This window comes from Amblyraja radiata, chromosome 3 (assembly GCF_010909765.2).
Source record: "Amblyraja radiata isolate CabotCenter1 chromosome 3, sAmbRad1.1.pri, whole genome shotgun sequence".
NCBI lineage: Eukaryota > Metazoa > Chordata > Chondrichthyes > Rajiformes > Rajidae > Amblyraja > Amblyraja radiata.
In genome coordinates, this window is record NC_045958.1 from 38,739,257 (window position 1) to 38,763,252 (window position 23,996).

The 23,996-nt window shown below is 43.9% G+C and overlaps 1 protein-coding gene across 1 annotated transcript in view; it reads right to left on the reverse strand.

Moving 5' to 3' along the window:
- Nucleotides 1–20,943: 20,943 nt before the first annotated feature.
- Nucleotides 20,944–23,996, reverse strand: part of rasef (RAS and EF-hand domain containing) — a 63,008-nt gene continuing 59,955 nt past the window's right edge. The window contains exons 17-18 of the mRNA XM_033017624.1: nt 22,969–23,045; nt 20,944–21,552 (exon numbers count right to left, since the gene is read on the reverse strand). Coding sequence (XP_032873515.1) covers nt 21,447–21,552; nt 22,969–23,045 — 183 coding nt within the window. The 3' untranslated portion in view covers nt 20,944–21,446. The remainder of the gene's footprint in view (nt 21,553–22,968; nt 23,046–23,996) is intronic.

The window sequence follows — 23,996 nt, forward strand, 5'->3', positions numbered from 1 at the left end:
GTTCTGCAATCCCGGTAAGAGTTTTAAAATCGATTCTGGCATGGGGGTCGACTTTAACCACGATTTGTCTGGAGGAGAGCTCAGTGCAGCTGCCTTCACTGCTTCATAGCAGCCACCGGAAGTGATGCCTCCGCACTTTGCTACACTATATTCCATCTGCCACTTCTCTGACCACTCTCCCAACCATATAACCATATAACAATTACAGCATGGAAACAGGCCATCTCGGTCCTTCTAGTCCGTGCCGAACACTTATTCTCCCCTAGTCCCATCTACCTGCACTCAGACCATAACCCTTCATTCCTTTCCCGTCCATATACCTATCCAATTTATTTTTAAATGATAAAATCGAACCTGCCTCCACCACTTCCACTGGAAGCTCATTCCATACAGCTACCACTCTCTGAGTAAAGAAGTTCCCCCTCATGTTACCCCTAAACTTCTGTCCCTTAATTCTCAAGTCATGTCCTCTTGTTTGAATCTTCCCTACTCTCAATGGGAAAAGCTTATCCACGTCAACTCTGTCTATCCCTCTCATCATTCTAAAGACCTCTATCAAGTCCCCCCTTAACCTTCTGCGCTCCAAAGAATAAAGACCTAACTTGTTCAACCTTTCTCTGTAACTTAGTTGCTGAAACCCAGGCAACATTCTAGTAAGTCTCCTCTGTACCTGTCCAAATCATTCTGCAGAGTCCTTGCTTTCTCTACACTACCTACCCCATCATCTATGTTTGTATCATCTGCAAACTTGACCACACAGCCTTCAATCCCCTCATCCAAATTATTAATATACAGCTTGAAGAGTAGCGGCCCCAGTACCGACCCCTGCGGAAATCCGCAAGTATCTGGCAGCCATCCAGCCAACCTGCTACCCATGCTAGTATCTGCCCTTTGATATCATGGGCTCTCATCCTCCTTAGCAGCCTCACGTGGGGCACCTTATCAAAGGCTTTCTGAAAATCTAGGTAAACAACATCTACTGACTCACCTTTGTCTGTCCTTTGATATGATACGATACAATATGATAGAACTTTATTTATCTCAGGAGGGAACATTTATCTCTGGTCTGCCAACAGTCATAATAACTGAAACATAAAATTAAAATGATGAGTGGAAGGTCCAGGATTGGGGATGTGTAAAGATTGGGGGGACAGGTGTGGGTCCTGCTATTTACTTCTTCAAAGAATTCCAGCAGCTTCATCAGGCAAGATCTCCCCTTCACAAAGCCATGCTGACTTTGGCCTATTTAACATGAACTCCTAAATACTCCGTAACCTCATCCTTTATAATGAACTCTAAATTGCGAGTGGTGCGAGGGGGGACGTGAATACGGAGGTCAAAGTGTTGTATATGAATGCGCAAAGTATAAGAAATAAAGTGGACGAGCTTGAGGCTCAGTTAGAAATTGGCAAGTATGATGTTGTGGGAATTACAGAGACATGGCTGCAAGAGGGCCAGGGCTGGGAACTGAATAGCCAAGGGTATACCTCCTATCGAAAAGACAAACAGGTGGGCAGAGAGTTGTGAGTCTGTGGAATTCTCTGCCTCAGATGGCAGTGGAGGCAGGTTCTCTGGATACTTTCAAGAGAGAGCTAGATAGGGCTCTTAAAAATAGCGGAGTCAGGAGATATGGGGAGAAGGCAGGAACGGGGTACTGATTGGGGATGATCAGCCATGATCACATTGAATGGCGGTGCTGGCTCGAAGGGCCGAATGGCCTACTGCACCTATTGTCTATCTTTCCTATAGCGTGGAGATCAGAATTGCACACAATACTCCAAGAGAGGTTTCACTCACAACTTGTACAGCTGCATTTTATTGTGCCAACAACTGCACCTAGTACTCTTCCGAAGCATTCTAAACACCTTCTTCACCACACTGTCCATCCTATTCACCACTTTCTGGGAACCATGGACATACTCCCAGATGTCTCTGCTATACAGTACTCTCCAGGGCTCTCCCATTTACTGTGTAAGTCCTGCCCTGGTTCGACATACCAAAGAGCAATATTTTACACTTGTCAGTGTTACATTTTATTTGCCATTCCTTCGCCCACCTTCCCAACTAATCTAGATCTTGTTGCAAACTTACATATCCTTCCTCACTGCCTACTATACCACCAGTTTTGGTGTCATAAGGTCATAAATGAGAGGAGTAGAATTAGGCCATTCAGCCCATCAAGTCTTCTCCGCCATTCAATCATGGCTGATCTATCTCTTTCTCCTAACCCCATTCTCCTGCCTTCTCCCCTTAACCTCTGACACCTGTAATAATGTTGTCTGCAAATGTACTAACAATGTTAACTGCACTGTCATCCAAATCATTAATGTACTGTAGATACCAGTTAGCAGTGGACCCAGCACTGAGCCCTGCAGCATATCACTAGTCACCGGCATCCAATCAGAAAAACAACTCTCCGTAACCACGCTTTGACTCCTTCCTCCAAGCCAATTTTGAACCCAATTGGTTAGTTCACTTTGCATCCCATGCATTCTAACTGTCCATAGAAATCTACCGTGTGGGTCCTTGGAATAAGACTTGCTAAATTACACATAGATTCCATCCACCATCCTGCCCACATCAACACTCTTGATAACATCTTCAGAAAACTCTGTAAGAATGCCCAGGAACAAGGGAGGCTTCAGAAAGTGGTAGACCTTGCCCAGTCCATCAAGGGTATTGACCTCCCCACCATTGAAGAGATTTACTGGAAGCATAGCATTTATGGGTCTAATATAATCAAAGACTCACACTATCCTAGCTATGCTCTCATATTGCTACCACCAGCAAGACAAAAGCACAGGAGCCCTAAAGACTTTACCACAAGGTTCAAGAATAGCTTCTTCCCAGCAACCATCAATTTTCTGAACACTGCATAGCACTAATCACAACCCTACCTCAGCCATTATGATCTACTGTGGAGTTTGTTTTTGGTTGTATATGAACTTTGGTGTTGCACTGTTATGGTCTGGTTACCTAGTATTGCTGATTATTAATTTATTGCATTATTGATTATTGTATATTAATTTGTGTGTTATTGTGTTAATGGCCTGTGAAACTGCAGCAAGTAAGAATTTCATTATTCCATTGCCGGTACCTATGATGATTAAACATTCTTGGCTCATGATCTAATCTTCAGGCTCTCGAGTTAAATGTGATCCAATATAAAAGTAAATAAGTATAACTGAATCGGAGCAGTATTTTGCTTCATTGCTTATGAATGTCAACAATATGTTTCATTGCCTTAATCAACTGTTGCAATAAATTTTAATTCAACCGCAAAAGGTCAGAGAAATAAAAGACAGGAATTTAGTTGACTTTAGTTGACATTCATTCAATCAAAACTGATGTTAAATTAAATTAGTTAAAAACAATGTTACTCAAGAAATGTGAATGGGGAAGGGATATCACAAAACTAAATGTCACACTCTGTCTGTATATTTCAGGAGGATTTATTACGGCATACTCCATCCACCTTAATCATGTCTGATATAATATGTCTTGTGATGAAGCTACATTTAGGTCTGACACCCAACCAGTAAATAAGCAGCCTAGGTCAAACTGGAAAGGTTCCTTACTTAATTTCATTCTGAATTAGTCATTGGATTAAGGCTGTGACTTTACACCTTGCTGAGGACAATGGACCCTCTTCCTCTCTCCTGGCCACCTTCTGTGACCCCTGGCTGTCAGGCATTCCTTTATCTGCAAACTTCCCCTCCAGCACCGGCCCCGTCCCAATCCATGCCGCAGACTGGAATCAATTATGTGCAGTCAACTCTTCTTACAGCAGAGCGTGTTCTTGACTGGAAGGCTCTACCTCTTCAAAATTGTCAACCTAACTGGTTAAATCCATGGGAAGACACAGTGCTGGAGTAACTCAGTGGGTCAGGCAGCATCCTTGGAAAACATAGATAGGTAACATTATGGGTCGGGACCCTTCTTCCCAACTTCAAGACCGTTCAGGTGTCCAAAAAAGAGTCACAACCCAAAACGTCACCTATCTATGTTCCCCTGGGATGCTGCCTGACCCGCTGATTTGCTCCAGCAATTTGGGCCTTCATTTATGAGATGGCATCTGCAGTTCCTTGTTTTAACTGGTTAAATCCATGAGCAGGTTTCTCCTGGCCTGAATGTGGGCCCTAGTCAAATCTATCAAACGGTGCTCATGATAATCCTCAGAAGCTTTTATTCAATTCTGGTGGCTGACAACAATCTGAGAGTGTTAGCATTTCTAGCCAAATCTGTGTGAACATGCAAATATACATACACACAAATCAGGACCAGGAGCAGGCCACTCGGCCACGGGAGCCTGATCCATCATAGGTGATCTAATTTTAATCTCAGCCCAGCATTCCTTTCATTTTGTTTATCAAGAACCTATCTTTCCTTGTCTTAAAAATATTAATGGATTCTGTCTCCTTCATTCATTTAGGAAAGGGGTTCCATAATCTCTCAAGAGAAAAATATTCACTTCATCTTAAATGGGCGATCCAGAATTGTTAAATGGTGATCCCTGCACCTAGATTTTCCCACAATATGAAATATTTCACATCAATCCCCTCAGGAACCTTCACGACCCAATGTGTTTCAATCAGGTCACCACACATTATAAACTCCAAAAGACACAAGTCTGGCATTTCAAATGATCCTCATAAAACAACCTGCCCATTTGAGAAATTAGTCCAATACATTTCACCGGCTACAATCATCCTTAAGTAAAGAGACCTGTAATTTATACGGTAGTCCTAATGTGAATTCACCAGCACCCCATATAACTGAAGCATTATCTCCCTATTTTTAGATTCAATTCCTGTAGCAATAAGATCAGTCTGGAGAAGGGTCCCAACCCAAAATGTAGGCTGTCCATTCCCTCTATAGATGCAGCCTGACCTGCTGCGTTCCTCCAGCAATTCATGTTTTGCTCAAGATTTTATGTGCTCTTAATTACATTGTGCCTGTATTCTAGCCTTTTGCAGATCACGCACTGTGACACATAGATCACCCTGCATCTCAGAGCTCTGCAATCTCACCATTTATATACTTTTTAGCATTATCATCCTGCCGGAATAGATCATCCCATGTTTTCCAACATCATGCTCCATTTGCCAGATCATTGCCCACTCACATACCTGTCTATATCCTTTTTATTTTTTCCACTACTTTCTCCATATTAATTTTGAAATTTGTTTTAATTTACAAACCATATCCTCAGGACCTTCATATGTTATTTCTAAGAATTCTAAATTCATTCAATAAATAATTCCACCATTATTCAGGGCTTCAGGAAGGCCACAGCTGAAGTGTCGTGAATAGATTTGCTCTCCTTGCCTCAAATATATTTACCATGAAGTGAGTGCAGCAAAGGTTCACCAGCCTAATTCCAGGGTTGATAGGCTGATGGGATGAGGAGAGACCTGTATTGTCTAGATTATTAATCTATTTCAAACCAATAAAACACAGATCAGACTTAAAATGCTGAATGCAGGCGGAATGTTTCTACTCTACAGTATCTTTGTGGGGAACAGGTTGTTGAATATATTTAAGAAAAATAGATTTCAAGATGCAAAAAGCATCAAAAGGCAAGGGAAGGGAGAAAATACAGTATGGCAGTAGTTGAAAATCCATGAGAGAATTAAATTGTGGAGCAGCTGAAAGAGCCAAACAGCTAATTCATCATCTTTTCAAAAAAACTGAAGGCTCAGCAATGATCCTCACCACAGCTCGCATCTTGCTGATTAGTGAAAGGTCTATAAAGCTGGCCAATCTGCTGTCCATACCAAATGCTACCTTTCATGCCATGTGCCTTTATTTTCTCAGTAACCTTGTAAAATTATTTCTGGAAATCCTAGTACACGAATTCCCCCTTAGCACATGACATACTGCACCTGTCATTCAGTCTGACATAAATGGAATAGATATATCAATCACATTATCACTGAAGGTTGTGGTAAATGAATGCATTAGATCACAGACTGCAAACAAGGAGGTAGGTCACAGACATAGTTACTGAGCTTAGTTTAGTTTAAAGATACAGTGCGGAAACAGGCCCTTCGGCCCACTGGGTTTGTGCCGACCAGCAATCCATGCACACTAACACTATCCTACACACACTAGGGATAATTTACAATTTTACCAAGCCAATTAACCTACAAACCTACACGTCTTTGGAGTGTGGGAAGAAACCGGAGCACCCGGAGAAAACCGACGCAGTTCACGGCGAGAGTGCAAAGACAGCACCCGTAGCAGTCTTGTAAAAGGTCAAATAGCTCAGATGTATGAAGCATTCCAAGAAGTCTGAATTGCAATGCTTTCCTACCAGGGCAGGGTGTTGGTCATTAACCAATTCGTGGCCTCCATGCTCTGGTACAGATTGACCACATTGGTCCCATCAGCCACCTTTGCTGGGATCATCCAGAAGAAGTTGGTGGACTTCTTCTGGGGCAACGGAAAACACATGGTCTCTGCAGTGGTCCTGAGTCTCCCGATCGAAGAGGGCGGTCAGTCGCTGGTGTGCATTCGCACCAAGTTGGCGGCTCTCCGCCTCAGGACCTTGCAGAAATACCTGTACTCAGGGCGTCCTCCCAGGTGGCACGTGCTGGTGATGCACTTTTTCTTTCTCGAGACCGGGTGGCACACAACCTGAGCCGCCTTTCCATGACACCATTCATCTCCCTCCGAGACACAGAGGAGTGTGTCCTGTACGGGCTCCTCCTCCACACCCTGCACTTCCTCGCCCTGGTCCTCCTTCTGACACTAAGTGGCGGTCGGTGTTGCCTTCCGATCGCGAGGGGGGGCCCCCGGTGTGGGTCCCAATGCGCAGGGATTCTCCCCCTCTATATCAGGGACCTGGGGTGGGGGGTGCTGCACCGAGGAGTCCCCTGCAACCCGATTCTCTCGCTGTTCACAGATTCGCCGGCCGCCTGCCATTTTTGTGGGCTGGAAGAGTCTGTGTGCCACGTGTATATGGAGTGTGTGAGGCTGCAGCCCCTGCTCCATTATCTAAAGGGGCTGCTCCTTGTCTTCTGGCTGCATTTCTCACCCATCATCCTCATCTTCGGACACCCTGTCCGTAGTGGAGAGGATAGGGCCGAAGATGTCCTAGTTGGGTTGCTCCTGAGCCTGGCAACGCTGGCCATCCTTGAGTCACAGCGCCAAGCAGAAGAGGGCTCTGCCCGAGCCAGCTGCCTGCCCCTTTTCCTGGGTTTGGTCCGTGTCTCGTGGTGTTAGAGGGACTATGCCCTGTCCAAGGGCACCCTGGGGGATTTCCAGCACTGCATCCTTGACAAGGATTGTAAGATAGTTGTATAGTAGTTTATTTAGTATATTTGTTTGCCGTGTATTATGGTGGTGGATTTTGTATTGTTTTATTGTAAATATTATTTTTAATAATTGAATAAATTTTTTGATAACTGAATTATATGAGGCTGTTGAATGAAAGCGGTCTCTAACAAATCAGGTTCAACCTGTCCCAGCATCAGTAGCAATGTTACAAAATTTTGAGATTTTAAAAATCAAGTCTGTAATTTATCCCATCAGATAAAGCATAAAAAGTTTAATTTGTCACCTAATTCACTTTCATATCTTCAGTGTTAAAAAGGTTATGTCCATTTTCATACTCGGAAATTAGCATCTTGTTCTCTATTGCTTTTCCATTGACTTAACACAAAAGTTTGATCGCGGACAGTCAAATGGCCATAATTTTCTTAAAAATTAAGAGAACTAAAATAAATTTTCAGTTATCATAGATTGAAGCATTCTGAAACAAATATGAAACAATCTTACTTAGATGACTTGAAATTAAAACATATAATTAGTTAGTTACCTAATTGTAGCTAGTTACAAAATCCATTTACTAGATCTAATCATCTATCAATTTCTTAAGAATAGATTAACATTTTTAAATAGCCTCAGTGTCCAAATAACATTCACACAAGAATTCACAATATAACAATTTTTAAATCTCATTGTCATGGATTTACAGGCCAAATGGAAGGAATTTAATGTTTAATACCTGTAAATTAATGGCCATTTAAATCAACTTGCCTGTGGGTTTTCCTGGAACGCGGCCATTTGGAACGTTGCGGTTTGCAGTGATTTAGATCCCCATATCTGCATGGAAAACATTGCCGATCGGTATGGGGACTAAATCACCGTTTCGCAACTTAAAATATGAACTAAAGATATCTTAAGGACCACTTTTATACATAAAAATAAACCGCTTTCTTTTACCTGTCACTTACATGAAATCCGTCCCCGTTGTCGGCGTAGACGGTTTCAGAAGCTGATTTTAAAATCACTTAAGCGCTGAACGAGTCGGGCGATTAAAAAAGTAAAATAGACAGAACGGCCATCGGAACGATTCTTCAACAAAATCTTGCACTCCAAATATAATCCAGGACAAGGTAAGAAAAAAACGCGTTTTAACCCCCCCCCCTCCCTCAAACGCGCCAAAATCGCGCACACGGCCAGTGGCAGAATTGCAGCGCTGCTGAAGGTAAGTATTGTAACATACTTAGTATCAGCACCTCAAAGAGAAAAAACAATTGTTTATAATTTCGTTTTTAGGAAATTAATAGTGCACTCCAGAAAAATACTTAGAAAATACTTTAATTGCTACGCTTAAAACGATGCATGATAATGACCGCATAACTTCATGTTTTATCAACTCCCCTCATTTTTACGTCACAGTAGTGTCAAAGTAGAATAGTAAGATTAAACGAGAACTTACCAGTTTGAAGTTTGATCTGTATTTTATGAGGAGTTACGATGAGGGATTACGTGAAGACCCCGTCCAGCACGCATGCGCGACATACTTCAAAGCAGCGGTGTGGAATCACAGAAAACACAATAATTGAAATAAACATAGTAAAGATAAGGAGAACTTTATCAGATGATCTCTATAATTGAGGGTGGGAGCGGAGGGCACGTAATCCCTCATCGTAACGCCTCATAAAATACAGATCAAACTTCAAACTGGTAAGTTCTCGTTTAATCTTACTATTTTACTTCGGAGTCACGTGAGTGACTACGTGAAGATTTTGAAGCTCTGTGATTTCAAACCATGTAACAGTCCATACTTCACTCGCTGCCAAAGTCATCCAAGGGAGGAAGTATGTTATCGTAATCAAACATGAATCTGTTTGTAAAACAACAATGGTATTATTTGAAAATAATAACAAAGAAATTAATGCTCCCCCGGGCTAAGTTATGTATTTTTGCCGCGTCTAAGATTCTCTCTGCAAGTGAAACAGGTTTTATAATGGCTTGTTGTAGAATGTTTGAAAGTTCTTCCCATGGACCACCCCGCTGTTACCAGGTTAGGTCCAGTGGCACATCCATACTGTTAGCCACCGACGTGGATGCTGCTCTGGTGGAGTGAGATGTGTAAATATCGGTATCCACTCCAGCAGCTCCCAATACCTGTTTGAGCCATCTAGAGATGGTTTGACTCGGTACCCTGACCCAGTCGCTTTTTTGTGGCTGACCCATTTTTGTCTCCCTCCGGAATTTTAGGTTGTGTTGATATATTGTAGAAGGTGAGTCCATGACATATAACGGTCGTCAGGTGGGTACGCCCGGAATTCCATAATGAGTCCTGAAGTTCCTGGTCTACTCTGTTTTACCAGGTGTGAAGGTTATTTGGTCTGATGTTATGACCATATTGTCCAGTCTGAGTAGGTAAAAGGACTGGTCCCTTATGCTGAGACTAAGCCATCAGCATGGCCGTATACAGGGTAGCTGTTTTCAGAGTAAGGGATCTGGCTGGTGGCCATCCCTTAGGTATGTCAGGACAAGGCTGACATCCCAGATCTTGGTATATCTAGTTCTAGGGGTTTCGAATAGAAGGTACCTCTCATTAATTTGGCCACCAGTGGACGAGAACTATGGCCTGTTTCCCTTGGTGCCTGTCTTAGATAGGCTGACAGTGCACTTCTAGCACATTTGATAGTGCTAAAATTCAGACCTTCATCGTGGTGAAGGCTGGCCAGGAACTCCGGTACATAGGTATGGTGGTTGATTAGTAGGTTGTCTCTGTTCTCGAGCAGTATGTTTCCCATTTTCTTATACTGGAGATATTGTTTCTTGGTGGAAGTCGGTGAGATGCTGTCATCGTGTCCATGGTCCTATTTGACAATCCCAGGTCCACCAAAAGGTCTTTTGGAATCTGCAACGCAGTAGGCTTATTCTGTCATGGCATGGGTGACTTACGCCTGATACAGGGTGGATCAGTAGATCTGGTCCGTGGGGAATGGTCATGGGTTTCAATGACCCTGTCAAGGATCACTGGAAATCTGGACTGACATCTTCAACCTGTCACTTGCCCAAGCAGTTGTCCCCACGTGCCTTAAATCCACCTCCATCGTGCCAGTGCCAAAACACTCCACTGCGGCAAGCCTCAACGACTTCCGCCCAGTTGCACTTACCCCCATCATCACCAAGTGCTTCGAGAGGCTGGTCCTGGCACACCTCAAAAGCTGCCTACCCCCCACACTGGATCCCTATCAGTTTGCCTACCGCAAGAACAGGAGTACGGAGGATGCCATCTCAACGGCACTTCACTCCGCCCTCTCCCACCTCGACAACAGAGACACTTACGTAAGAATGCTGTTCATCGATTACAGCTCAGCATTCAACACCATTATACCATCAAAACTGATCACCAAACTCGGTAACCTGGGCATCGACCCCTCCCTCTGCAACTGGATACTGGACTTTCTAACCAACAGACCCCAGTCTGTTAGGTTAGACAAGCACACCTCTTCAACCCTCACCCTGAACACCGGCGTTCCACAGGGCTGTGTGCTGAGCCCCCTCCTCTACTCCCTCTTCACCTATGACTGCACACCTGTACATGGTACTAACACCATCATCAAGTATGCAGATGATACAACGGTGATTGGCCTCATCAGCAACAACGATGAGTCGGCCTACAGGGAGGAGGTCCAGCACTTAGCAGCATGGTGCGCTGACAACAACCTGGCCCTTAACTCCAAGAAGACCAAGGAGCTCATTGTAGACTTCAGGAAGTCCAGGGGCGGCACGCACACCCCCATCCACATTAACGGGACGGAGGTGGAACGTGTTTCTAGCTTCAGGTTCCTGGGAGTCAACATCTCCGATGACCTCTCTTGGACCCACAATACCTCAACTCTGATCAAGAAGGCTCACCAGCGTCTCTTCTTCCTGAGGAGACTGAAGAAGGTCCATCTGTCTCCTCAGATCCTGGTGAACTTCTACCGCTGCACCATCGAGAGCATCCTTACCAACTGCATCACAGTATGGTATGGCAACTGCTCTGTCTCCGACCGGAAGGCATTGCAGAGGGTGGTGAAAATTGCCCAACGCATCACCGGTTCCTCGCTCCCCTCCATTGAGTCTGTCCAAAGCAAGCGTTATCTGCGGAGGGCGCTCAGCATCGCCAAGGACTGCTCTCACCCCAACCATGGACTGTTTACCCTCCTACCATCCGGGAGGCGCTACAGGTCTCTCCGTTGCCGAACCAGCAGGTCCAGGAACAGCTTCTTCCCGGCGGCTGTTACTCTACTCAACAACGTACCTCGGTGACTGCCAATCGCCCCCCCCCCCCCCGGACACTTATTATCACTTATTATTATTTATTTAAATCATTTGCTATGTCGCTCTTCCAGGGAGATGCTAAATGCATTTCGTTGTCTCTGTACTGTACACTGACAATGACAATTAAAATTGAATCTGAATCTGAATCTGAATCTGAAACCATGGCTGTGTAGGCCAGTCGGGTACCTGATTGATGAGACTGAAAGGGGGGGAAATAGAGATTAGTCCCCCCCCCCCCCCATCCCCCATCCCCATCCCCATCCCATCAATCGCCACTGCATCAAGGTCTGGTTCCCAAGCAAGATACATCGGTACGTGGTGATTCAGTCGGAATGCAAAGAAATTGATATCTGGTGTTCCATGTTGCTTTGTAATTTCAGCAAATACTTTGGTTTAACATGTCTGCCACAGTATTTAGCTTACCTGGTAGGTAAGTTGCTGATAGCCAAATATGTTTGACGACACAGCATTACCAGATTGTGTTGATCAAATTGTCACATGATATCGAATTTATTCCGCTCATGTGGTTTAGTATAGGTCACCACTGTGATATTGTCAAATTGTAAACGAACATGCAAAATGGTGCACTATTGAACCATATGCTTTTAACCCATAGGACGCACCCAACATTTCCAACTAGGTTTTATGTCCAGTGTCTGAAGTGGTGATGACTCTAGATTAGTCCATCTACCACCTGTTCTGGATATGGGTTATTTTGTTTAAAAGCTAGCACCTTTGCTCTAATGGAAAGGTCCAAGTTAAGTAGCTGGTAATGCTGCTACTAATTTCCAAATTACTCTTGCCACTTTGTCGAATGGTTGGTTGATTGTTAATCATCAATTTGTTACAGGTTTGTGCCAATTATGCTGACTTTCCTTTTGGCAACGTTATAGACATGTGGACCGAGTTAATTGAATACCAGATAGTCCATAGTTGTGTATGGTGTCAACGTAGATTTATCTGGATTGTATGACAAAGCCCAGGCTAAATACGTTTTTAGTAGCTAATGCTGCTGATTTAACTAATTCCATGGTTTTGTCTGTTGTTAAATATCACCGAGATATGCCATGACAATATGTTTCCTTAATAGTGTCAGGGCTGGTTTGAATATCTTGGAAAATAGTTTTGGCTCATATTTAGCCCATTAGTCAATAATTTATACTGCCATAGTTACCCCATCCAGGTAAATTTTAGGTATCTCCGATGATCTTTATGAATGGGTACTGTATAGTATGCATCTTTTAAGTCGATGCCTACCATAAAGTATCCTTAGGAAATCCATTGTTTGGCAGTTACAAATGTTTTCCATTAAAGTGTGTATACCTGACGAAAGTATTCAATGTGGTTAAGTCAATGATGGTGCGACATTCACCATCTTTTTTGTTTTTTTGGTAAATTTAATACGGATTCCAAAGGTTCATATTTAGACTTCTTTATGACCCCTTTGTATGTCTTCTCCAGTTCAGCTTGTCCCTCATGTTTTCTTTTTAGTGAGAGGGAAAAACCCCTTTGGGGTGCATGCTGAACTGGTGGCAAGTTTTTCTTAAATTCAATTTTTATCCTTGAATACTTTTTGGTAAACAACTACCAAGAGTGATAGTTCTTCATGCTTCCAAAACCAGGTGTAGTTCCCCCCCAATTGTTAGCACAATCCCCTCACCTTTTATGTGATGGTAGGAACCATACCCACCTACCTCCACTGTTGCTTAGTGGTGTGTTCATTTCTTCGGTTTCTGGTTCCTTGTCTGTCGGAGTGGTGTTGTTGGGGGATGGCACGTTTTCCATGGGGCCCGCTCTGGGCTCTGTCCCGAAAGACTTGTGGGGACGGTATGCGGAACCCGAGCTTTCACCAGTACCATGAAGTAGACGCCTACTGGTGGATGCGTAGAGGTACTGCCGTCTGGGTTTTTGAGTGGTTTGCTCATTCCAGGTCCTGCCCTCATGAGGCCAAAATGCCTTGGATTCTTTGTCCAGATTTTAGGCTTGATTTGGTAATTCTTTGCCAAATAGCAGGATCTGTGGTTCTGAGGTCAGCGTTCTACACAGTCCTGCGAATTTTTGAGGTTGAGGGCAGGTCTTATTTTGAGGTTGAGGGCAGGTTGCCAATCACATACTGTGTTGCACAGTAGAGCCAGGGTGTTTTGGCATGTCAACCCTGTCCATGGAATGAGCATGTGAAATGATAGCCGACGTCAGGGGTATCTACATTTTTTGCAATTTTAAGTTTTTTGGGTTTAAATACCCTGCTCAATGTACCCCCTGTAATGGCAGGCAGATTGAGCAAATGCAATTTTGGGGGAGGCGGGATAAAGTCCAACGCCTCAATGACTACCTGTCTTGGAGAGGTTTAAAGGACAGGTAGTAAGCTGGCCGCCAGTTTAGGCTCTAACGGCCGTTCCGCTCGCGGTGTTGCCACGTAGCGGTTCACCACACCCAGCAGCTCTTCCTGGTCCTGTACCTCAAGCATACTCCCGATTTTGTTCAGCCAGTGACCCCTCTTCTTGACCAGCCCAGCCCTGGTCGCCAACGCTCCCCTCTGTTGAGGGAGATGCTATGGCCAGTGCTGTTAGTGCACTGGAGCGGGAGTCTTTGTGCTCCCTTGGCGAGCTTGCCCCAGCTTCCGGAGCAAGTCTCGCTGGAGCTTTTGCTCCATGAGCCTTTCCATAAGGCTTGAAACGGTCACCTTTAGCCACTCTCGGGCGGGAGTCTACCGTGCCAGGCTCTTCTGAGTGAACCGGCTGGTCCGACTTCCGTGTGCCTTACATCCAGCCCGCTGCGGTTGGTCGGCAACGTTCCCTTGAGCTATGCTAGCGGCGCTGGGCTTGGCTCGGAAGGCTGTCGGTGACTGTGGACTGCAGCGTTGTGCGGTCCAGGTACCGCCGGTCGCCCCCCACTGCTGGAACCCTCCTAGTCCATAGCAGCCCGACGGGAACGACCTTCCTTGGTGCTTTCCCTGTTCTATTCTTATTTAAAATAAAGCAGAACAGGGTTTCGAAAACACCATGTCCTCAGAGTAAGATTTGCTTACCTGAAGGTCCGTTTTCAAATTGTTGCGGGAGAGTTCGTTTTCCCGTCCGTCGCTGTGCACTGCGTGAGACGCTATGTTGCGCATGCGTGCTGGACGGGGTCTTCACGTAGTCACTCACGTGACTCCGAAGTAAAATTAGTCATTGGGGAACCTGTATCAAACCAGATAGAAATTCCTTGGTCAGTCAATTATTGTATTTTTTCCCTTTGTAGGTACTTAGTTTAGTTCAGTTTAGAGATACGGCACGGAAACAGACCCTTCGTCCCACCGAGTCCGTGCCGACCAGCGATCCCTGCACATTAACACTACCCTACACACTATGAACAAATTTTACACTCACCAAGCCAAATAACCTACAAACCTGTATATGTTTGGAATGTGGGAGGAATCCGAAGATCTCGGAGAAAACCCACGCAGTCACGGGGAGAATGTACAAACTCCGTACAGATAGCACCCGTAGTCGGGATCGAACCCGGGTCTCAGGCGCTGCAAGCGCTGTAAGGCAGCAGCTCTAAAGCTGCGCCACCATGCCGACCACTGTATTAGCAGGTGAGATGTCCTTCCACTCTTGCTGTGTGATTCACTGGGTTTAGTTGCAATCAGCATGCAAGATTCTGGACACAAAAAGCTGGAGTAACTCAGCGGGTCATCTCAGGAGAAAAGGAATCGGTATGTTTCAGGTAAAGACCATTCTTCAGACCCAACACGTCACCAATCCCTTTTCTCCAGAGATGCCGTCTGACCCATTGAGTTACTCCTGCTTTTTGTGAATATCTTTGGTTTAAACCAGCATCTGCAGTTCCTTCCTACACAAGCAAGATTCTGGCACAGTTTTGGAATGCATTGATTGCTCCAAATTTTACAGTGGCGGTTTTAGAAACAGAATTTGGACTCAGTAGACACAATAATCAAAACTACTACATCTACTAACAGGCTATTGTTGAGGTCATAAATCATAGTGATGAAACAATAGGCATGAAGACTAATTATCATCTAAATAGATGCAAGACTGAAAGGTGATGGTGGAGGCAGATATGATAGTGGGATTTAAGATCCTTTTGGATAGGCAGATGGATATGCAGGGAGTGGAGCGATATGGTTTATGTGCATGCAGATAAGAGTTGGTCTAGGCATGATGGTCTAGAGTTGGTATAGGTGCCTGTTCCTGTGCTGTCCTCTTCTATATTATCCTCTATCTATCTATCTTTCTTCTATTATAATATAAAACTGATCTTGGATGTGGATGTATTTATTTGTCTGTGAGTCACACCTCCTCGAAAACCCGACCTGCTAATGGTGACATTTTTACATATTCCAGTAGAGATTTACCTCATGATCTCGAAAATCCCCTCATCTGAAAATTTGATTCATTATTTCCCGAGTTTTTATTAAAATTGTTCACAAATCCGAAATATTTTTTAAAGTGTTAACGAGCCGATGACATCACAACGGCTCTGCTCCTAGCGGCAAGCTGCGCAGAATTTTCAACGTACAGCCTGCTGGGCACTGTTTTCCGCTGCGAGTTACGTTGACCCCACCCTTCCACCTCCCCTTCCCCTCCCCCTCCAGCCCTCCTCCCCCCCCCCACATGCCTCCGCCCACACACATTCATCCCCTCCCCCCCACATGCCTCCCAGTCACACACCCATCCCCTCCCCGCCCACATCCCCCCACACTTCCCCCTCCCACACACACCACCCTCCCCCACACACACCACCCTCCCCCACACACACAACGCCCTCCGCCCTCCACCGCTGCCTACCCCTGTGGTAGGCCACGGCAGCAGCAGTGGCAGGGGTAGGCAGCGGCAAGGGTAGGCCATGGCAACTTTAGTCCACGGCAGCGCTCCCCACCCTACCGGCCCTGACAGACCACGCCTGAAGCCGTCCTCCTCCACCGGCTGCAGGACGCTCTCCCCCATCCACCGGCCCCCTCACCAGCTGCAGGACACTTCCACCCCCCCCCCCTCCCCATCGGTCCCCGACAGCCCCCGCCTGAGGACGTCCCACTCCCGAGGCTGCAGGACACTATCCCCTTCCCCCTCCCACACTGGCCCCTGACAGCCCCTGCCTGAAGCCGCCCCCCCCCCCCCCCCACCAGACCTCGACAGCCCATGCCTGAAGTCGTCCCCCTCAGACGGCTGCAGAACACTCCCCCCCCCCGGCCCTCGACAGCCCCGCCTGAAACGTCCCCCTCCCCCGGCTGCAGAATGCAACAAGAGATGCAACAAGAATGGACTGAATAAATCTCATCTTTAACGTTTAAATTGTTGTTATTTTCAGGAGGGAGCTAAAATGTCACATTTTAAGCTTAATAAATCCCTTTTCCACTTGCCGTGCCCATCACAATGGAAACCCAATGGGCGGGAATGGCTGCGCCGCCGGAGAGTCACTAAGAGTGGATGGGGGGGGGGCCGGGGGAATGGAGTCAGTGCGTGGGGGGGGGGGGGGGGGGGGGGAAGAGGAGGGGAAGATAAGGGGCGCCACAACGGGAACCCATCAGCCGCGCCTGCGCAGTTGGGGGCTATGGGTGAGTGGTGGAATATAGCGTTGGGGGACCAGGCCTCGCGTGTGAGAATGGGACGCAACGGGTCCCACTTAGTTTAGTGTTTTCTATCACCAAAGGGATAGAATACAAAAGTACTGAACTGTACGGCTTTGGTAAGACAACAGTTGGATTTGTTTGGTCTCCTTATTTGAGCAAGATTCAACTGATGGAATTCTAGGATAAAGGCAAAATATATTCAATGTAGTTCATAAGTTGTTGGAGCAGAATTAGACCATTTGGCCCATTGTCTACTCCACCATTCAATCATGGCTGATCTATCTCAACCCCATTCTCCTTTCTTCTCCCCATATCCCTTGACGGCCTTACTAATCAAGAACCTATCAATCTCCACCTTAAAACTTGTCTTGGCCTCCACAGGCTTTTGTATTCACTAGAGAACCATTTCTTTTGCAAGTACAACATGAACTATTTTCATCTTGAGATTAAGCTGTTTAAGTAGGCTTAATGTCTTTGGCAATGCTACATTACTGAATAAAAGACACACCACATGACTTTCATATCTGATGGGATCTCATTATGAATAGGGGCATGAATACTCAGGACAGAACATTCTGGTTTAAGGGTATGCTACACATGAAAAATTGAGCTCATTGGTCCTGTACTATATATGAAGTAAGTTTATTGGCCAAGTATTCAAATACAAGGAATTTGCCTTGGTGCTCCGCCCACAAGTAACATGACATAGTGACAGTTACGAATGATTCAGAAAACACTAAACATTAATAATAATAAAACATTAGTGATAAAACACCATTGATCAAGCATGTGAACCAACAAAATACCAGATCAAAGGGAGGCTTGAGATTTTTGGCTGGTGAGTAGAGCAACTACTCGTGGATAAATACTGTTATTACGTGTGGCTGTGGCAGCTTTGACAATCCGGAGTCGCCTTCCAGAGGGAAGTGATTCAAAGAGTTTGTGGCCAGGGTGAGAGGGGTCAGAGATGATCTTGCCCGCTCGCTTCCTGGCCCTTGCAGTGTACAGTTCATCAATAGAGGGAAGGTTGCAACCAATAACCTTCTCTGCTGCTTAGACGATTCGCTGCAGCCTCCAGGTGTCGTGCTTGGTGGCTGAGCCAAACCAGACCATGATGGAGAAAGTGAGAACAGACTCTACGATGGCCGTATGAGGTTAACTTACTAAAACATAAGATTCCAAGGGCATTTGACAGTGGAGCAGCTGTGAGAATATTATTCCTGGTGGAAAGATCTAGAACTAGAGGACAGTCTGCAAATAAAGAAAATGCCAGTTCAAGGCTGAAATGAAGAGGATATACAAGAAACTGCAGTTGCTCGAATCTTGAGCCAAAAACAAAATGTTGGAGGAACTGAGCAGATCAGGCAGCGTCTGTGGAGGGAATAGACAGGCAACATTTTGTGCTGGAACCTTTCATAACACTGATGGAGGTGGTGTGAGAAAGCTGAAAAAGAGATGTGGAAATGGGGCAAAACCTGGCAATTGATAGTTGGATACAGATGGGGAGAGGGCTAATTGGCAGATGGGCAGAATTAGCTAGAGGAGAAGATTTATTTTGCATCACAGTCTCATAATGCAAAGGCAGTAGAGATAAGTGAGCTCTTTCATGTCAATGGCTATTACAAAGCGTAAATCTTCATTCATCTTTTTAACTTTATACACAAGAAACTAGGGTTACAAACAAATTGAACTTTTTGTTATATTTAAAAGGCATTGTCATTAAGGATTTATTAATCCGTTTCACAGAACATACCCATCAGCAGATGTTGCTGTTGGCATTACGATTACTTGTTAAGAAGCCGGGCATTCCTTCCTTCCTTACACAGGAAGAGAACAATAACCACTGGCATTTACCAAGCTTCAAGGAAGCGCCTTAAGTAAAAGAGTTGTCAAAGTATGAGATCTTTTGCAGATTCTTCTACAAAAAGCCAAGAATCAGCAAAATCATGAAAATAATTGTAGTGTCTCTAGCAGAAAGATGTAAATCTTAAATCTTAAAGTGAAATCGAGGCTAGTTTCTGAAATACTCCTTGGATTATCTGTCTTTTGGTTTGAAGACAGAATTGGAATAACTTCATGTTAATTGGGACAATGACAGTAGCAGAAGGCCAAATAATCTCAATTACAACAAAGTGTGCATTATCAGTATCACAGCATGATTTTTAATGTCCTGGTTGACTTTTTCCAACAATGGACTACCACTTCCTGGAAATAGTAGCCAAATTCAAATGGCTACATTATTGCTTGGAATGATGCTGACTTCGTCAGAGGCTGTATTGCCTCACATATTTGATTAGAATAACATTTAACTAACCAGGATATCCAGAACAACCAAGGCACAGGGTACAAAAATCATTTACAACACAAAGTGCTGGAGTATCTCAGCAGATCAGCCAGCATCTCTGGAGAACATGGATAGGTGATGTAAACTTGATTCAGCTTCAAAATGATTACCCTCAGGGTCTGTAGCCAAGCTGCTAGTCACTCTTTCTGGTGTTTGTCTACGCATTCATTCTATTTTTCCATTTTGCCTCACTGAATTTTTACATTAGGACAACACATATGCATTTTCTAGGTACTGGTGGTATTTACAGATTTATTAACATCAGCCGTGTGAAAAATGTAAATATAGTTATTTAGAATATTGAGCAGTGAGAATGGACAGTGGTGAGGGATGACTGTACCTATGTAGGGAATTCAAATGAATAGTAGAAACATAGAAAATAGGTGCAGGAGTAGGCCATTCGGCCCTTCGAGCCTGCACCGCCATTCAATATGATCATGGCTGATCATCCAACTCAGCATCCTGTACCTGCCTTCTCTCCATACCCCCTGATCCCTTTAGCCACAAGGACCACATCTAACTCCCTCTTAAATATAGCCAACGAACTGGCCTCAACTACCTTCTGTGACAGAGAATTCCAGAGATTCACCACTCTGTGTGAAAAATGTTTTCCTCATCTCGGTCCTAAAAGATTTCCCCGCTTATCCTTAAACTGTGACCCCTTGTTCTGGACTTCCCCAACATCGGGAACAATCTTCCTGCATCTAGCCTGTCCAACCCCTTAAGAATTTTGTAAGTTTCAATAAGATCCCCCCTCAATCTTCTAAATTCTAGCGAGTACAAGCCGAGTCTATCCATTCTTTCTTCATATGAAAGTCCTGACATCCCAGGATTCAGTCTGGTGAACCTTCTCTGTACTCCCTCTATGGCAAGAATGTCTTTCCTCAGATTAGGAGACCAAAACTGTACGCAATACTCCAGGTGTGGTCTCACCAAGACCCTGTACAACTGCAGTAGAACCTCCCTGCTCCTATACTCAAATCCTTTTGCTATGAATGCTAACATACTATTCGCTTTCTTCACTGCCTGCTGCACCGGCATGCCTACTTTCAATGACTGGTGTACCATGACACCCAGGTCTCCCCTTTTCCTAATCGGCCACCATTCAGATAGTAGGGGGGTGTGGGGGGAGCAAAAAAAGAGAGTGAGTGAAGTGATGCAGAGGAGTGGTACAAAGGAGTATTTGAGAGAGAGGATGGGACAGGAGCCACCATGTATCGTCACTGCACACTCACCATTCCAAAAGGTTGCTAGCAGCGGCCATCCCCTTATTCTTACATCATATCATCCAAGTGTAATCACCGAGAAGGTGGAAAAAAGCACACAAAAGAAACATTAAAACATCAGGAAAGGGCAAGATGTTTTTCGACTTGCTGCCTGGAACACCATTCAGTTTAAAAAAAAAAAAAGATTCACAGACTACTGAAATGTAATGCATCATTTAATATACTTCAACATAACAGCTTAATATTCTCTCAAAAATAATTTTATTTACATTAAGTGTTGTAAAATGTTCTGTAAAGGTTGAGTTTACAATAGTTTTTCAACAGAATAAATAGATGGGTGGAGGTAACAGGAGTCAAAATAACATTAAAAAGCAGCAAAGTTATTTTTATTCAAAATATCTCGACTTGAAATGCAAATATGACCACTATATACACATAATAATTGAGATTGTACTTTTGAAACAACTATATAACGGGCTCACAATGACCATGGAGGCAGAATGAACTCAATGGTGCATATTAGAATAAACTAATTAAATGCATTTTATTTCTAATTCTCATTTAATCTTGCTCTTCAAACTCGTCTCATTTGTTCAACTTCATATTTTTAATTCATTTCTTAACATTCATATTTCAAAATTCCTAAAAGTGCTAAATTATGTATCTGGAGTACAAAATAAACAAACATGTAGTGTTGTGCACTTCAAATCACGAGTCCTCATAGTTTTCAAGCAGTGCAGCAGTATTTCACAGGTGGCTTCTTGTTCAAATAATTGTTGGACAAATTTTTTACAGAGTCCACATCAGTTCTGTCACCTCTTTTCCTCACTTCTCTGCAAAATGAATGAATCAAATGTGAACATTTAGGCAGATTTAGCAACTGCAGTAAAATTCTGACACATTAATTTGGATTGCAAAATGGAAGAATCCAGGTCCTTCTTGCCTGGCACCATCACCAATATCAAATCAATGTTCAGGAAATGCAAGGGATTGGGATATTATCCATTTCTTCCTTGGTTCAATCCAATCATAGCAGGAGGAAAATTATTCTATGGTTGGATTGAACCCAGGAAGATATGGATAATATCCTAATCCTTAACCTTTCCCTAACATTGATTCCTCGTGCTGCTTGTTGAAACCATAAACATTTCTGCCAACCTATGTTGGCTGGATGTTTCCTAGAATATGGAGGCTTAACTGGTAGTTTGAAAGAGTTTGGCACAATACTGCAAAACCGTAGGGCAAGGTTTACTATTTATGCCACCTTGTTATATTCAGTGGTCAATACTTATTCCATGTACCAACAGTGGAACAACATTGCTGTTCATAACATTAGAAGTGGAAATTCTGTATCAACTATGACCAGAAAAATAATAATTTATTTAATTCAGCTAACTCATCCAATCCACATCCTACTTGTTAACTTGCAACATCAGTCCTATATGTGAATATCATGCCTCTATATTTGACATCTCATGTTAAGAACAAAAAAAGTGCAATATGCAATTGACTAATCAAAATTCTAACTCTTTGACCAACCCGTTTATTAAATACATCCAGGCCAATTAACTCTCCTTCCCATTCCAATACTGGCCTCTTTGTCCTTGGTCTCCATTGCTAGAATGAGGCCACATGCAAATGGAAGAACAGCAGTTCATATTCCACTTGGGTAGCCTACAACCCAATGGTATGAACACCAAATTCTCCAATTTCAAGTAATAACACCAACCACCCTTCTCCCAGACTAAGGTACTCACAAATCTCCCACCACCCGAGCTACCCCTCCCCTTCTCTGTATACTTATCTCCCATCCCCAAGTCCCACATTCCCTTTTTATCCCCCCCCCCCCAGCTTTACATTTTATTCTTTACTACTTTCTTTATCTGAAATCCTTTCGTCTATTTTTCACCGCCAGCCTTATCCACCTATCACTTCAATGACTTTATCCTGCCCCCCCATCCCCTGCTCCTTTTTATACCAACATTTTCCCCCTACTCCATCAGTCTGGAGAAAGGTTCCAACCTGAAACGAGGTCTGTTAATGCCCTCCACAGATATTGCCCGACCCGCTGAGTTGCTCCAGCACTTTGTATTTTTGCTCAATCAAATATCTAATCACTTTTGCAGCATTCTTTTTAACCCAATTGGGTTAACATTTGATCTATCTTTTACCATTACTGGTATTGTATTTGACTGCATTTTTACATTAAGAACGACTCCATGGACTTGCTTAATAAAATCAATGATTACCTTGCAAGGTGAAGGACTGCTTCAATAATGCTGGAACCTTCCCTGGCACTTGTTTCACAGAAGAGCGCTTTGTAGGTCTGACAATAAAAGATTTAACAGGAATTAGGTTTAATTTGTCTCCTTAAAATGCCACAGGAAAATGCATTGATGAGTAATATGCTCCGCAACTGTACTTTGCATCAGCGTAGAAGAATACATTAACTTTTATTAAACAATGCATCCATTTCCTTATCTACCTGCAAAATTACTGGTCATGGAATCAGAGTACCACAAGCCATATATAAACTCTTTGGTCCAACAGGTGCAATCCGACTCTAAAGCATCCACATGCTTATCCTATTTTATTTGGGCCACATTCCCATCAACTTCCCATTTCTCTATCTGAGATTCCACCACTCAAACTAGGGAAATTTACAGGGGCCAATTAAACAATGTATTTGGGAGATGATAGGACACAGTAGCACCCAATGGAACCCACAGCAGTCACAGGGAGCAGGTGCAAATGGCACATAGATAATACCGGGAGTCAGGACTGAATCTGTGATGCAACAACATCTACTAAATGTGCTGCTCCAGTTGCTTTGTGCAACTTCACACAATTGCAACCTGCCATAGTTGTTAAATTACATTTCCTGCTCATTGTCACAAGAAAACTAAAAGATATGGGGAATTTTGTAAAGGCAAATCAATTTTAATTTGAATTAAATACATTTAAGGAAATAGTCTAATCAGTACTATTCCCCCATCTCAGGATAATTCAGTGCTTCCACACTTCAATTTTTTTTTTCCTTAAATAGAATCCCAAATTTCCTGGAATTTGATGGTATTTCCTGAAATTTTCAAAAATGCTTCCTGCGTGCTATTTGTTGTTGGGTTTTTTTGCGGGCACACGTTAACAACACAAAGAAGAACAAGGCAAAACAGACCTATGCAACTACACCATATCTGCCAGCTTCTGTTATTCACTTGTACAGTGTTATGCAAGGCAGCTTTCGTTGCCTCCAACAGCTTTCGTTGTCTTCATGTTT